General features: G+C 37.1%; 1 protein-coding gene across 3 annotated transcripts in view; it reads right to left on the reverse strand.

Annotated features, from left to right (window-relative positions):
• LOC110033220 (BEACH domain-containing protein C1-like) overlaps positions 1-13,056 on the reverse strand; it is a 154,093-nt gene that overhangs the window by 49,210 nt on the left and 91,827 nt on the right. For all 3 annotated transcript variants that reach the window (XM_020737131.1, XM_020737130.1, XM_020737132.1), the window contains exons 12-15: positions 7,749-7,943; positions 4,296-4,838; positions 4,084-4,224; positions 3,475-3,945 (exon numbers count right to left, since the gene is read on the reverse strand). In XM_020737131.1, the coding sequence (XP_020592790.1) occupies positions 3,475-3,945; positions 4,084-4,224; positions 4,296-4,838; positions 7,749-7,943 (1,350 nt within the window). The remainder of the gene's footprint in view (positions 1-3,474; positions 3,946-4,083; positions 4,225-4,295; positions 4,839-7,748; positions 7,944-13,056) is intronic.

Consider the following 13,056-nt stretch of genomic DNA (forward strand, 5'->3'; position numbering starts at 1 on the left):
TCTATGGATGCTCAAATTTAGTTAAATTCGTCATGGTTAAATTAGAAGAGGTATGCGTGAAAGAAAAGATATACAAGTTATGCATGAAAGATATGTATGAGATGCATAATATGTATGATAAGCATGATATGATAGATGCATATGATAGCACGATGGAAAATGACATGCATGATAAAAGTAAGAGATAAGCATGATATGAGAGTTATGTATAATAAATAATTGCATAGCAGAGTAAATATGCATATTAAAGATGCATAAATATATTTCAGAATAATGTATATTACAAAGAATGAAATAGCTTATATATGAATTCTTGTATGTGCATGTTTAGATGAGGATTTCACCACTTAATATTACAGGCAGTGGACACTAGTGTACCCGCACGCGTAAAATTTTTCCACCACCCTTGATAATTGGATGGTTAGATCACTCACTGATGTGCCGACTAGATAACATCAGTTAAGGGCGAGTAAACTAGAGGTTACCTCCCCAGACAATTGTGATGTTTACATTACTAACACTTGTGCTGACGAGATAATATCGGTAAGAGGCAAGTAAGAATATTTCCACTCTAGACAATTGAGATGGGTAGATTCCTAACCACTGTGTCGACGGGAGCCTACAAAACAATATTGACCAATGGTGTGTGGTTTTGTTGATGGTGATCCACACAAAGACAAAAATATATATAAAGAGTATAAAGTAAAAATAAAGTTAAGATAAATGCATATAAAATATTAGTGTATGTTTATTTAGAAAAAAAATTAATTGTTAATGTACAAAATGATGAAATACCAACATATTATAAGATTTTTTATAGACTCACATGCATATTTAATTATTTTCTTTGGATTATTATAGTTTAGAAATGTGATTACTCTCATTATGTTGTTTTAATATTACTTTTAGGTTTTAAACATTTGAACAAATGAAAAGAGAAGCAAATGTGTGCAGAAGAAGAGAAGAACAAACGAAAATGTACAAATTTCTACATGTTAATTTTAATTGCTTTCGTTAGTGGCTATTTCATGCATTATTTGAATATTAAATTGTTAGTGATAGAACTAGAATAGAAATAAATTGATTTCCACCGTCCAACCATTTGATCCTATGGGGACAGCGACAAGGAGATAGCTGAAGAAGAGGGTGTGAGATTTATCATCTTCCACCGGATAAAGAAGAGGCGCTCGTGATTCGACGGTTCTTAAAGATTGAGGATGCAATAGATTCATAGTGACTTTTTCACAATATATTCTACACCTGTTGCACGGCGAATGGGAACAAATGTAGTCACATCATCGATGGAGGCAACAATAAAAACGTGGTGTCTACACAGATGGTGGAGAAGTTGGGCATCATGAATTTTAAGACACTCCCGACCATATTCTCAAGTGTGGAAGAAAAAAGGAAAACATTGTCAGTATTGACAGGAGGTGCCTAATGAAGTTTTATTTAGAAGCGAACTGTAGTATCAGGTGTGGTGTGGCGTGGTACCCAGGATGTCTGTCACCTATTGTTTAGAAGACCATGGTAATCTGACTGTAAGACTCAGCATGACGAATTTAGAAACACACTCCCTCAACAAAGAGGGGAAGCACATTATGTTCCTTCGCTCGACAAAGCTTGAGATTGCACCTGCCAACAGAGCAATGTCTGCGGAACCAGTTTTGGTGACAAAGAAGGATGATAGGACTAAGTAACCGATTCCAAAAATGGGACAGCCACGAAAGAGAGCATTTCAACACATCTCGATAAATACTTTACCACCAAGGCCCCCACCAATTAAGGAGGCTCAGGCTACCTTCATTTCAGATCAAGTTGAGCCAACCTTAGATTACTTTGGGAGAATTCAACAATATACGCATGACACGTAGACTCAGCTCAACTCTGTAACGGACCCCAAAAGGGTGGATCGATATAGATGTATGCTCACAAGTGAGGAGAAATCCTCAAGTGCTTTAGGGGACGGTGTAATCTTCAGTGGGATCCAGGTGCTTCTTGGACCACAGTAGAAGATCTGTCAATCCCATAAGCTTTAGCAACCACGTTACTGTAAACGGGCAGCCAAAAGCTTCGACAAATGAGGTCGAAGCTCCCCTAACCCCGGGAGACTAACACCTAAGAAGATTGGCCAGTTTAAGGAGGGAGGCAAGGGGGTCGGTCAACCCAAATATTTGTGTAAGGGTTTTGCCCAAGTGCTCCTAGCTATTTATTTTTATAAATATGGTCTTTCCTTTGTTTAGGGTTAGTTTTAGTTCAGATTTCTATCAGGACAGCTATCAGTGTGCCCCTGTTTTCCTTCTTAAGGTTGTACCCAAGGAAGAATTGTGCTCCAGTTGTCTCACTCTGAGGTGGTAATTATCCCTGATTTTTACCTCATTCGCAACCTTCCCTCCGCAGTCGTCATCATCGTAACTGTTGTCGCCACCCCTGAGAACAGCGCATGTGATGTTCCTACAGTCAGTCAGATTTCTACCTTTCAGCTGCTAACCTCGAAACCCACCATCCAGTTGCATCAATACCCTTCCCCCACCTCCTGCTGATATCACAACCCCCTTCCCTCCCTGTTGTTGTTGCCACCCTAGATCTGACTCCGGCTGCTCCCAACACCCATGTCCAACCCTCTAGCTCTAATGGCTACCTATTATCCAACCGCCTCTTGCCTGTTGTCCAACCGCCGTCCACCACCTCTGTCGCCCTGAAATGTCCTTTATTTTTGTGTTGTTATTTTCCTATAGTCAAGAGTCTTTATTTATAAACCCTTTTCAATTTCATAAAAAATATTTGCAATTCTATTGTGGTTTTAATTAAGCCTGGTATCATTTGGCCTTCTACTTTTCTCCAAATATGTAACGACTTGAAGCCAATCAATATTTTTGCTCCAATTTGAAGGGGAGAATTATCATAAAAATATAGCAAATATGAATGTTCTCAATATTCATAGAGGGCTGAATATTATTTGGGCATACACTTACTCATTTTCAATGAAATATAGCAGGATCTCTAGTGAATACAATTCACCAATTTTCTCCTAATATTTTCATCAGAAGCTATTTCAAAAATAACATCAGATGCAAGATTAACGAAGGAAGAAAACAAGTAAAAAATAATATCATTATGCCACTAGAAAAATATCAAGCGTCCACTGTAAAGCATTGAAAAAAAAAGATGAACAATAATTAAATGTTTATTAGTCCAAATAATTTGGTAAATCCAAGTTTAAATGTACAAAAATGAACTATAGTATCTAACTTCGACCAAGCTTTTGGGAAGTATGAATGCAATGCATAATGCATGAAAATGAATATAGTTGCTCCCATATATGAACCACGCTAATACTAATGAAAGGCTAGTTGATCTACACCACCATTACAACATCCAAATCTAAACATGACTGCATTTGCTAGTAAAAATAAATTAGCACAAAAAAAAAAGCTTATGAGGGAGTTCAGAGTATAAAATGGCTGTACATACTTGAAAAGTTCCTCTCACAACCTTCAACGGCCGCACCATCAACGAAGATAGTTCAAGAATAAGTTTTTCATCATAATCATTTAGCATATGTCTAGAGGCCATTACTGACATCGACTGTACTACATCAAGTGAAGCTGCAGAGGTTTTGGCATTGCTTTCATCTGTAAAACTTTCTGCAGTCTTAGTCATATTGTCAAGGATACCATTTTCTATTTGCTCCTCACTTTCATTTCCGTCATCAATAGAAATTGCCTCTGCCACAAGAATGGAAACAGTGGAGGTAATATCAGCAGTAAATGAAGGTTCTCTGCTATTTTCGCTGCATCCAATAGAAGTTCCATCGGATTTTGGCTGTGAGACATGATCTTCATAATTAGCAGCTGCCCCCAAATGTTCAGACCCATGGTAGTCTCTTTTGAAGCACCTCCGCATCCTTGAAGAACCTTCCATAAAGTCTAGTTTCCAGAAGACCTGTAGATGTTGAAATCAACAAAGATAAAAATAATAATAATAATGACTTACAAACAACAAAAGATAAGATGAACTATGAAATATCATTATACGCATAATGTAGATACTACATAAGCTAGAAGAAAAAAATAAGCTTACTCGCTGAGTAGACAAGTTATCAGTAAACGGACCAAAGAGTCTGTCCATTTCAATAAGGGAGTGAATAAATTTCCTCCATGCTCTACCCCCAATGAATGTGCGTAGTTGTTCTAAAGCATGAACTTGGGAACGTCTACTAATCTGCAAGACAGAAGTTTCAGTAAATCAACTCCGAAGCAACAAAAAAACAAAGAAGTATGAAACCAACATTCCTCCATATGCTGCATGTTTCGTATTAGAGCTAAGCTCTCAACCAATAAACTGGTGTAATTATTCTGTAATGTAGAATACTCTTTTCGCAATATTGGCTTCAAGTCAACTGACTGGATGCAATGAGTCCATGCACTTTCCATGGCCTCTGTAGTATTCCACCTCTTAGCACGCTCAAGATCAGATTCATTCCTCCTTTGCGCTGACGTTGCCATTGCTACAGCACTAAGACCTTTAGCAGAACCAATCCTCGCCAAGCGTTCATGGTCTCGTGTAGCAGCCATAGCAGCAGCCCTCGCAGAAGTTGTATCTTTTGGTGCAGGAAAAGATTTATTCTGCAAATCAGGAGCTTTTGGAACACTTAAAAGTGCAGTTAGACTGACAGGTTTTCTCTCAAAAAAAGATGGGTCATGCTTAGGTGCTGAAAATTTGACAGGTCTTCTAGTGTCACCACCAACACCTGCAGCGACCATTGCTAGTGCCATTGCAGCAGGAGGGGACGCAAAAGCAGCAGCCCACCGAGTGGATGTCATGTAGAGAGCGGCCTAGAGCATCAGAAGAAAATTAATCAAGAAGATATCAAAAATTTGTAAGGTAAGTAAAATAAATTTTAGGGTTTTGGAGGTAATGATTGGGAAGCTCTACATTCAAATTCTCATCCAAGCTAAAAATGAAAATTTTGTGGAGCCAAATTTATAGGCAACATGGGATGATGGCCTGTCCAATTCAAATTGATGTTCAGCGTTTGACAACACAATCAATTAAATACTCCATTTTTTAATTTAGAAATTATACTTTCAAATTTTGTTTATTAAATTAATTTTTACGATGTGATTTTCATCAGGACTTATTTACTGCTAATTATTGTGTTATTTAATAGCTCGTCAACCAGGGCCGCCCTCAATATATATAGCAAACACTTGGACTATGCTGAAACTCTGATTGAGGATCCAATTGGGGCAACTTTTTCATAGCTTAGTTCTTTAAAAAATCTGTCACGTTTCCTTTTGGCTAAAATTTTCTTATCTTTTAAGAATTTCTATAGCGGGAAATATTTTTTTACAATAAGATCGAATAGAGTGTGACAATGTAAGAAATAAGATGCTGAACTTTTCAATATAAAAAATATATAATAAAAACAACAGCCTTTAAAAAAGATGTTTTTTTCTCACAACAGCTCTACAACGACTTGCATAGAAGGCTAAAGAATCCCAAATAGACCCTGAATATGGAATAAAATTATGATATATCTGATATCTTCACGTCAAGTTCTTTCTAACACTCCCATATCTATCTCCTCCTCGATTAACTGGATTAAAGACAAGCCATTGATGATCCTCGCCCACAACTTTGATTCCAGCAAGCGTTCTTGTTGTTACTTTCCCACACCTGTTCACATGCTCATCTATTTCCAACCTGGTATTAAAGAGAATCCGTTGACGATCCTCACCCACAACTTTCATTCCAGCAAGCATTATTGTCGTTGCTTGCCCACACGCATTCACATGCTCATCAATTTCCACCCTATCAACTATTACCACATAGCATGCCTCCACCTACTCAATCCCCAACACGCTTCACTTGATAATTGCTTTGACTTGCTACACTGCCATGTTCGCACTTACACTGCATGCCAAATCCTATACTGCCCAACTCTGCATATAAAAACCTAGCCATGCCATTGAGTCATTACTCCTACTAGATTTGCCTGCTCATGAAAACCCCATTTGCATGATCTCCACATCACAGTCCACTCCTAAAAAGTGCCTCGAGCCTAAAACCCTCTCTTCATGTTATTTTAGTACTAACCCCTCCCATGCTTTCTAACAATGCACTTCAGCCCCATTGAGGCCGACATAGTGCTTAATGTTCACTACCTCTTTGCTCAAAACTGTGGCTCCACAAAATTTTCATTTTTAGCTCCACAAGGTATTTATTTGTTATTTCATAATCACCATGGACATTACTAGCCTCACTCCTAACAAAAAATTCATGCCCACGCCTCAAACCTCTTCAAAATAAATAGATGCTCCAACAAAATATATATTTTATTGATTTATTTATTAACATGATTATTAATATGACTTTAAATATTGAAGATCTACTACCATATAAGGATAGTTTTGAACCTTCTAAGATTCTAATAAAAATGTTTTAAACAGAGTTCATGAATCTCGACCGAAAACACCGACTTAAATTTTCCCTAGAGCTAGTGCATTAGTCCCAATTGTTGAGTAGATTATGGCAGACAAGGGGTTCTTCAAACAAACAACATAATTTTAACTGAATTGAGAGGTCATTCACCATAAAATGGCATTTGGGTGAATCTTAATGAATTTAGCCCATCTCACTTGACCTTATAGGCAAGTACTTTTAGTTTAATGCTCCAACTGAGTATACTCACCCCAAAAAAGTTAATGATGGTCATCCAATCAAAACTAATGTTTGAAATTGATGACACAACAAAAACAACAACAATCCTTTATCCCACTAAGTGGAGTCGACTGCATGAATCCTTTTTCTCCATAGTGCCCTATTGAGTGTCATATTTTCATTTAACTCTAATAAATTAAGATCATTTTTTATACATGTTCATGTCTTTTTAGTTCTACCTCTGTCATTCTTAACATAAGTCAAATCTAAAACATCTACACTCCTAATCAAATCATCAGATGGTCGACGTTTAATGAGACAAAACCATCTAAAGACGACTCTCTCTAATCTTGTCTGCCACTAGAGCTACACTAACCCTTCCATGAATATATTTGTTTATCATTTTGTCTCTAAGTATAAAGCCCCTAAACCGCCTAAGCATTCTCATCACGGCAACACTTAACTTAGTTTTATGCTTCTCTTTTATAGATCAACATTCTACGCCATAAAGCATTGCAGGTCTCACCACCATTTAATGGCACAATTAATCAAATATTATATTTCTTGTATTTTGAATTTTCTTAAATTTGTTTTATTAGGAATATTTTATTGCCTTGTTATCATATTAAGATTTATTTACAACCAATTGTAATACTTCTTAATTTATTTGTAAACTTCAGGCCCCCTCATTAGAGATTTTGAGTGCTAGGTTAAGGCATTTATTAAAAAATGAAATTACGAGATTTTTTTTCCTAATAGGCTTAAGTACATATATTTCTCTTCTAGCTCTAGCCCCATCATCTATCTTCTCTATTAACATTTATTAGGGTCATGCATAGAACTAAATACCCTTATTGCGCTCAATCTTAACAGGTTGAAATCTTTTGAACCCATCTTAATCATATGTTAACATATTCATATTTGCACCTGCATTTATTGAAAGGTGGAATTAGTACTTTACGTATCCCTACAAATATAATGAGACACATAAATAACTAATAATATGCAAGAGCTAATTATAGGAAGGCAAATAAGAAAGAATTAAAGAAAAATTATATTCTAGCCCAAAAAAGCAAACTCACATCTATAGGCATTGTATCCGATGCCAACGCATGGTCGTCAACAAAAAGAGGATTTAGACCATCTGGAGAAGTAAATTCATGAATTCCAGCCAAGAGAGGTCGCCATCGTCTTAGGATTGCTATGTATGCTGGAATAATTGCCTCTAAATATTCTTTGCGTAGAATTACTCTGTCCTTGCTAACAGCATGCCATACCTGCAAAATAGAAAAGCAATTAATAAAATCAAAATGGCTACTCGCATGCCTGGCCGATCAAGAAGTTAGTTGAATAAATTTATTAACAAAAGACGTTTTAAAGCAGTATATACTCAACAAACACTGAAATAATATCATGGCACGTACGTCTTTTATGATATCTGCATTAGTTCTAGATTTGGTTCTGCACAGAATTAACTTCAGCAAAATGAGAAAAATACAAATCTCAACCCCTCCGACAATCTATAAATATCTTGTTATCTTTACAACCTTTTTCAATGTCATGCTCTTGCAAAATTTGTCTTAAATAATATTTTACATCAATTCAATAAGTATTTTTTTACCCTTTATACTAGTTTTCTTTAGTCATATACATACTTAGGAGTTGAAAATTCCAGGATAGTACTGAAAAGTTGAGGCCATGCTTAATTCCAAGAAAAAATAGAGGGATAAAATTTAAGTCTAGCCATGTCCCAACACGACCATGAAGAAGAAGAAAAAGACTATTAGCCTTAAAATTACCAGCAGCCACTTAAACGAGGGGTTGTGGCCACATGGCAGAGAGGTTAAGGCAGAAACCAAAGAGCAAACGAGAGATGAAGGAAAAAAAATATTGGAAAATAGGAAAAGTGAATTAAGACAATCTATTAGAATGAAGTTCGGGTCTCCTTAAAAACCATTCCCATTAAACCTTGCAATTTTGCCTATAATTTTATGTATCTTACTATCTTGCAGTTTTATATCTAGAATTTCAAATTAAATAGTGAATAAACCCACTGTTATTAGTAAGACTAAGATGAGAAAAGTATGTCCATCCGGTTGTGTGTACGTGTGTATCGCTATATATATACACGTTTGTGTACACATACATATATATTTGGCATGCTCCATGTCTACCCAAACACCCTTGCAATAGATACCCTCCCACTGTGATTAGACTAAGCTCTTTGTGCTCCAACATCTACACGAAGGAGCACTCACACCACTTCAACTTGCATCAGGTGCAAACATATGGAATTTGTTTTTAAGCTTGTGCTTGCAGTTACTATTGCCTCACTTCAATTCATGGCACTATTGGAACACATGGTTGCTTCACAATTTGTAAATTATTCTTCTTCCTTTCATACCTGACAATATGCTATTTGCTTCTTTTAAATTCAAACTACTCCATGTTGGCCATCTCTTCTTTGTATTTTGATTTGGAGCTATCTTCAAATTAAACATTTACTTTTCAAATTACCTTACAAGCACCTGCTCCTAGGCTCAATTGGTGTTGAATCTTCTCATGTAATTAGAGTCATCGACTTCAAAAATTTTAATCCCGTTGACTCCAGTCCTCATGAGGAGGATCAGATTGACATATTTTGAGCTCAATCTTGTTAACTTTGATCTTAATTAAGAAAAGATCATACTGGATCAATGGGAGCTCAGTCTTGTCAATGTTTAAAGTTGTGCAATTGTATATTGAGACTTTTTCCGTTCATGAGGCGAGGCATAAGCCTTCAAATGCAATAATATATATATATTATCATAAATGATTTCGGTCGAGAGCTCCGCTAGGGACTCCGACGGCGATTTTGGTCGCATTTGATTCTACTGCTCGAAGGAGAGCGGCTCGCAACTCTTTTCGTCAACTCTCGCTCCGTCGGCTGCATTTGTGTCGGCGTTGTGTTTTCGTCATAGATTTTTCGCCTGTGTCGCGCGTCCGCGACTCAGTTTCAACCCTGCTTCTCCGTCTGTGTCCGACAGTTACTTTTTTTTTTGTTTCGACGACGCTGCTTGCGTGCACCCGACAATTCTATGCCCGACACTCAGGTGAACGTCGATAGCTCTCATGCTGCTTCCTTCTTCTTTAGTTGAGTCGGACAAAACCTGTTTTGCCCACGTGGTGGGTAACCCTCAGTGGAGCCCACGGTGGACTTTCCCTCAAGCTATAAAGATTGTCGCGCTGGTACAGATGATTGTCTTTTTGTTAAGAAGGGAAGTAGGAAAGGTGGAAAAGCAGCAATCTTCTTATCTGACTCAGAAATTTCAACCCTGACGACAAGTTCAAGTTTGTTATTATTGAAATATTTCAGTGGGGACACCCACCTATGGAAGTTATCAGAAAGAGAGTTGATGTTGATGATCTTAAACTTGTAGGCAAATAAAAAGTAAGACTCATGGATGAGAGACATGTATTAATTCAACTAACCGTGACTGAAGACTACACCTAGATTTTCTCCAAGAAATATCTTAATATCGCAGATGAAGTTACTCAAGTGGTCTCCTGATTTTGACCCAAATCATGAAACTATCATGAAACTCCCATGAAACTCCCACTGTATCGGTATGGTTTAGTCTACCTGGTCTCAAGCTGCACTTTTTTCATCATCAGGTTCTCTTACATTATTGGGGCAATCTTTGGGGGTCCTATAAAGCTAGATCTACCCACTTCCAATCTAACCAAACATTCTGTGGCCAAAATACTTGTGGAAATGGATATTACTTTACCTGATGTTACTTTACCTGATGTTACTTACCTGATGTTACTGAAATCTGGCTGGGCACAACTCATAATGGATATTGGCAACAAATCATTATGAAACACAAACCTCCATATTGTACCCACTGTAAGATGTTTGGGCATATCCTTGATAAATGTCACAAGCTCCACCCTAATTTGAAATCCAAGGTTCAAGTGAATAAAGAAGGGTCTAACCACACTACTCTAGACATTTTAGTTCCACCTGGGGAGGATACTACCAGACAGGAGGTGACTTTTGCCCCTGTGCACCCCTCCCATGATACTGTTGCTATTGTTACTGAGATTGAGTGATGTTGGCACCTTCAAACCTCATAAAAAATAATACTGAAGGACTATTACCTACAAAAGATAGTGTTCATATTGATAATCAAGAAAACCTCGCAGCTCCCCTTCTTCAGAAAGTATCCGGTGTAGAGACAACTCATACTTCACATATATAAGAACGTATTGTGGGTACTATGATTGGTAATCCTTCTGCTATAGCTCTACCACCTCATCAGACTGATTCTTCGAATGAGGAATGACATGTTTACACTTCCAAGAGAAAGAAGAAAAATGAAGATCTACTTGAGCTCAGAAGTCTTATGGATGATATTTTAGTTACTTCGAGTAATGGTACGCACCTTACCAACATTTTAGCTGGATCCCTTCCAAGATCTAGAGCCAGAGGCAGAACCAGATTGGGATGACCCTCACTTTGTTCAGCGCCCTAGTGGTTTTGGGTTTTTTTATTTTTATTTATATGTACCATTTTTTATTTTTTGTGTTTGTTGTGCCGTGTGGGTTGGGTGCCTATTTTTAGGCCCACCCATACAACCTATCTATATCTTTTCTCTTTCATGAATTAGCCCTTTGGCTTTTTTTTTTAAAATAAACATCATAAATGCGCAGTCATATGTGCAACAACTCAAAATTCAAAACATATTTTTTTTGGGACATTCACATATATACCACTTAATTATTAAATATTTACATAACACCTAAAATTTAATTTTTACATTTATAGCACTAAAATCTTTAATATCACATCTAACATACCACCCAATGACCTAAAAAATTTCCATTATATATCTACATATCTAACACCTGAACTTTATTTTTTTTTGCATTTGCAACACCTAATTCTTAAAATAAATACATACGGATTATAAAAACAGAAGGAAGCATGGAATTCAAACCAAACAAATGATTGTGACAGAAGCAGCGGCGTGACATCGGCGACATGGTTCGATCTGTGAGAAAGACAGAGGCTTGTGAGAAATCAAAGCTTGCAGTTGTGGGTTCGATTGAAACTACAGCAGGTTGTTGTTGTGGTGTTGTCAGCAAGAGAATCAAGTGTTGGAGATGTCGGTGTTGTCATCAGCAGAGTCGTCCAGTGCAATAGGAAGTGTTGCCTGGTGTGTGATATTGAGAGAGAGGCTTGCGAGAGACGTGGCTTGATTTAACAGATATGTGCTTTTAAAACCCTAGACTAAATATGAAGTTGTGCCTTGTCAAATCAAAGGAGAAGTGCATCGTATTTTGTGCCTCTGAATACATGCGGCATACGAAACGAATGCTTCGAGCGATGCATATGATTCGACAAAAAATGCAAGATTGTGTGGAGGTGCACCTCTAATTGTGCAAATTTAAACACTGAGTCTTGTCAACTCGATCTCTACAGGAAAGAGAACCAGACTCGCAAAAATGGAACTCACAACCTTGCCCTACAGGCAAGACAACCCACTTAAGAGTCAATAATTAACAATTTCAATACGATATTTAAAAATAAGTTTTTTTTTTAAGTTGTGTGCATGCACGCTTCTCAATGCAAATTTGAAATTAGCATAAAGACATAATTAACACAAAACAATATTCGACATTCAGAATTAATCATTTCGGATAACGTCACAGCATATGCGGGTGTTTAGTACTAATGGTGTGTGATTCTTAGAATATTTATAAGACCTACTCACATGGACTTTGAGACATTTGATGTTCTTCAAGATGGTGTACTTAACTTGAAATCAATAATCTCGTGCACAAATCTTAAAGCATTTATCATTCTTCAAGTAAGTGTATTGGACCCGATGTTAATAGCCTTAGGAAATGTGAAAACTAGAACATGCAAGATTTCACTTTAGGGGTCTAAAGTTTCTTTCATTTTCATTTATAAAGTGATGCAGACTCGGTGGTGAACGTGCAAGATCTGCCTAAAACATTCGAATGAAACGCCTTCTGTTCACTTGCATATGCATCCTTTATATAAGCCCTATGTCGCAGCAGAGCTGAAGTGACATCTCAAAATCGAAGATGCAACCCTTGTTCTCAAGTAGTTCCCTAGATGTCGAATTGTGCATTATCTGCGACATCACATTCTAGTTGCAAGCAGCTTAAGGAATTGGCATGCCCAAGAGGGTTGTTGCTTCAGTTGTGAGCAGCACTGATCAAAGTCGAATATGCCAGAGTGTTATGTAAAGCTTATTTGAATCAAGCTGCTCATTGAGAGCAGCATTTGAGCCATTCTCCACATTCACAACTTTTTCATTATTTAGTTGAGCCTTTCATCCAAAATGACCTGTTAAGTGATAATTTTACCAAAACCCT

Source organism: Phalaenopsis equestris, unplaced genomic scaffold (genome assembly GCF_001263595.1).
Source record: "Phalaenopsis equestris unplaced genomic scaffold, ASM126359v1 Scaffold001116, whole genome shotgun sequence".
NCBI classification, from domain to species: domain Eukaryota; kingdom Viridiplantae; phylum Streptophyta; class Magnoliopsida; order Asparagales; family Orchidaceae; genus Phalaenopsis; species Phalaenopsis equestris.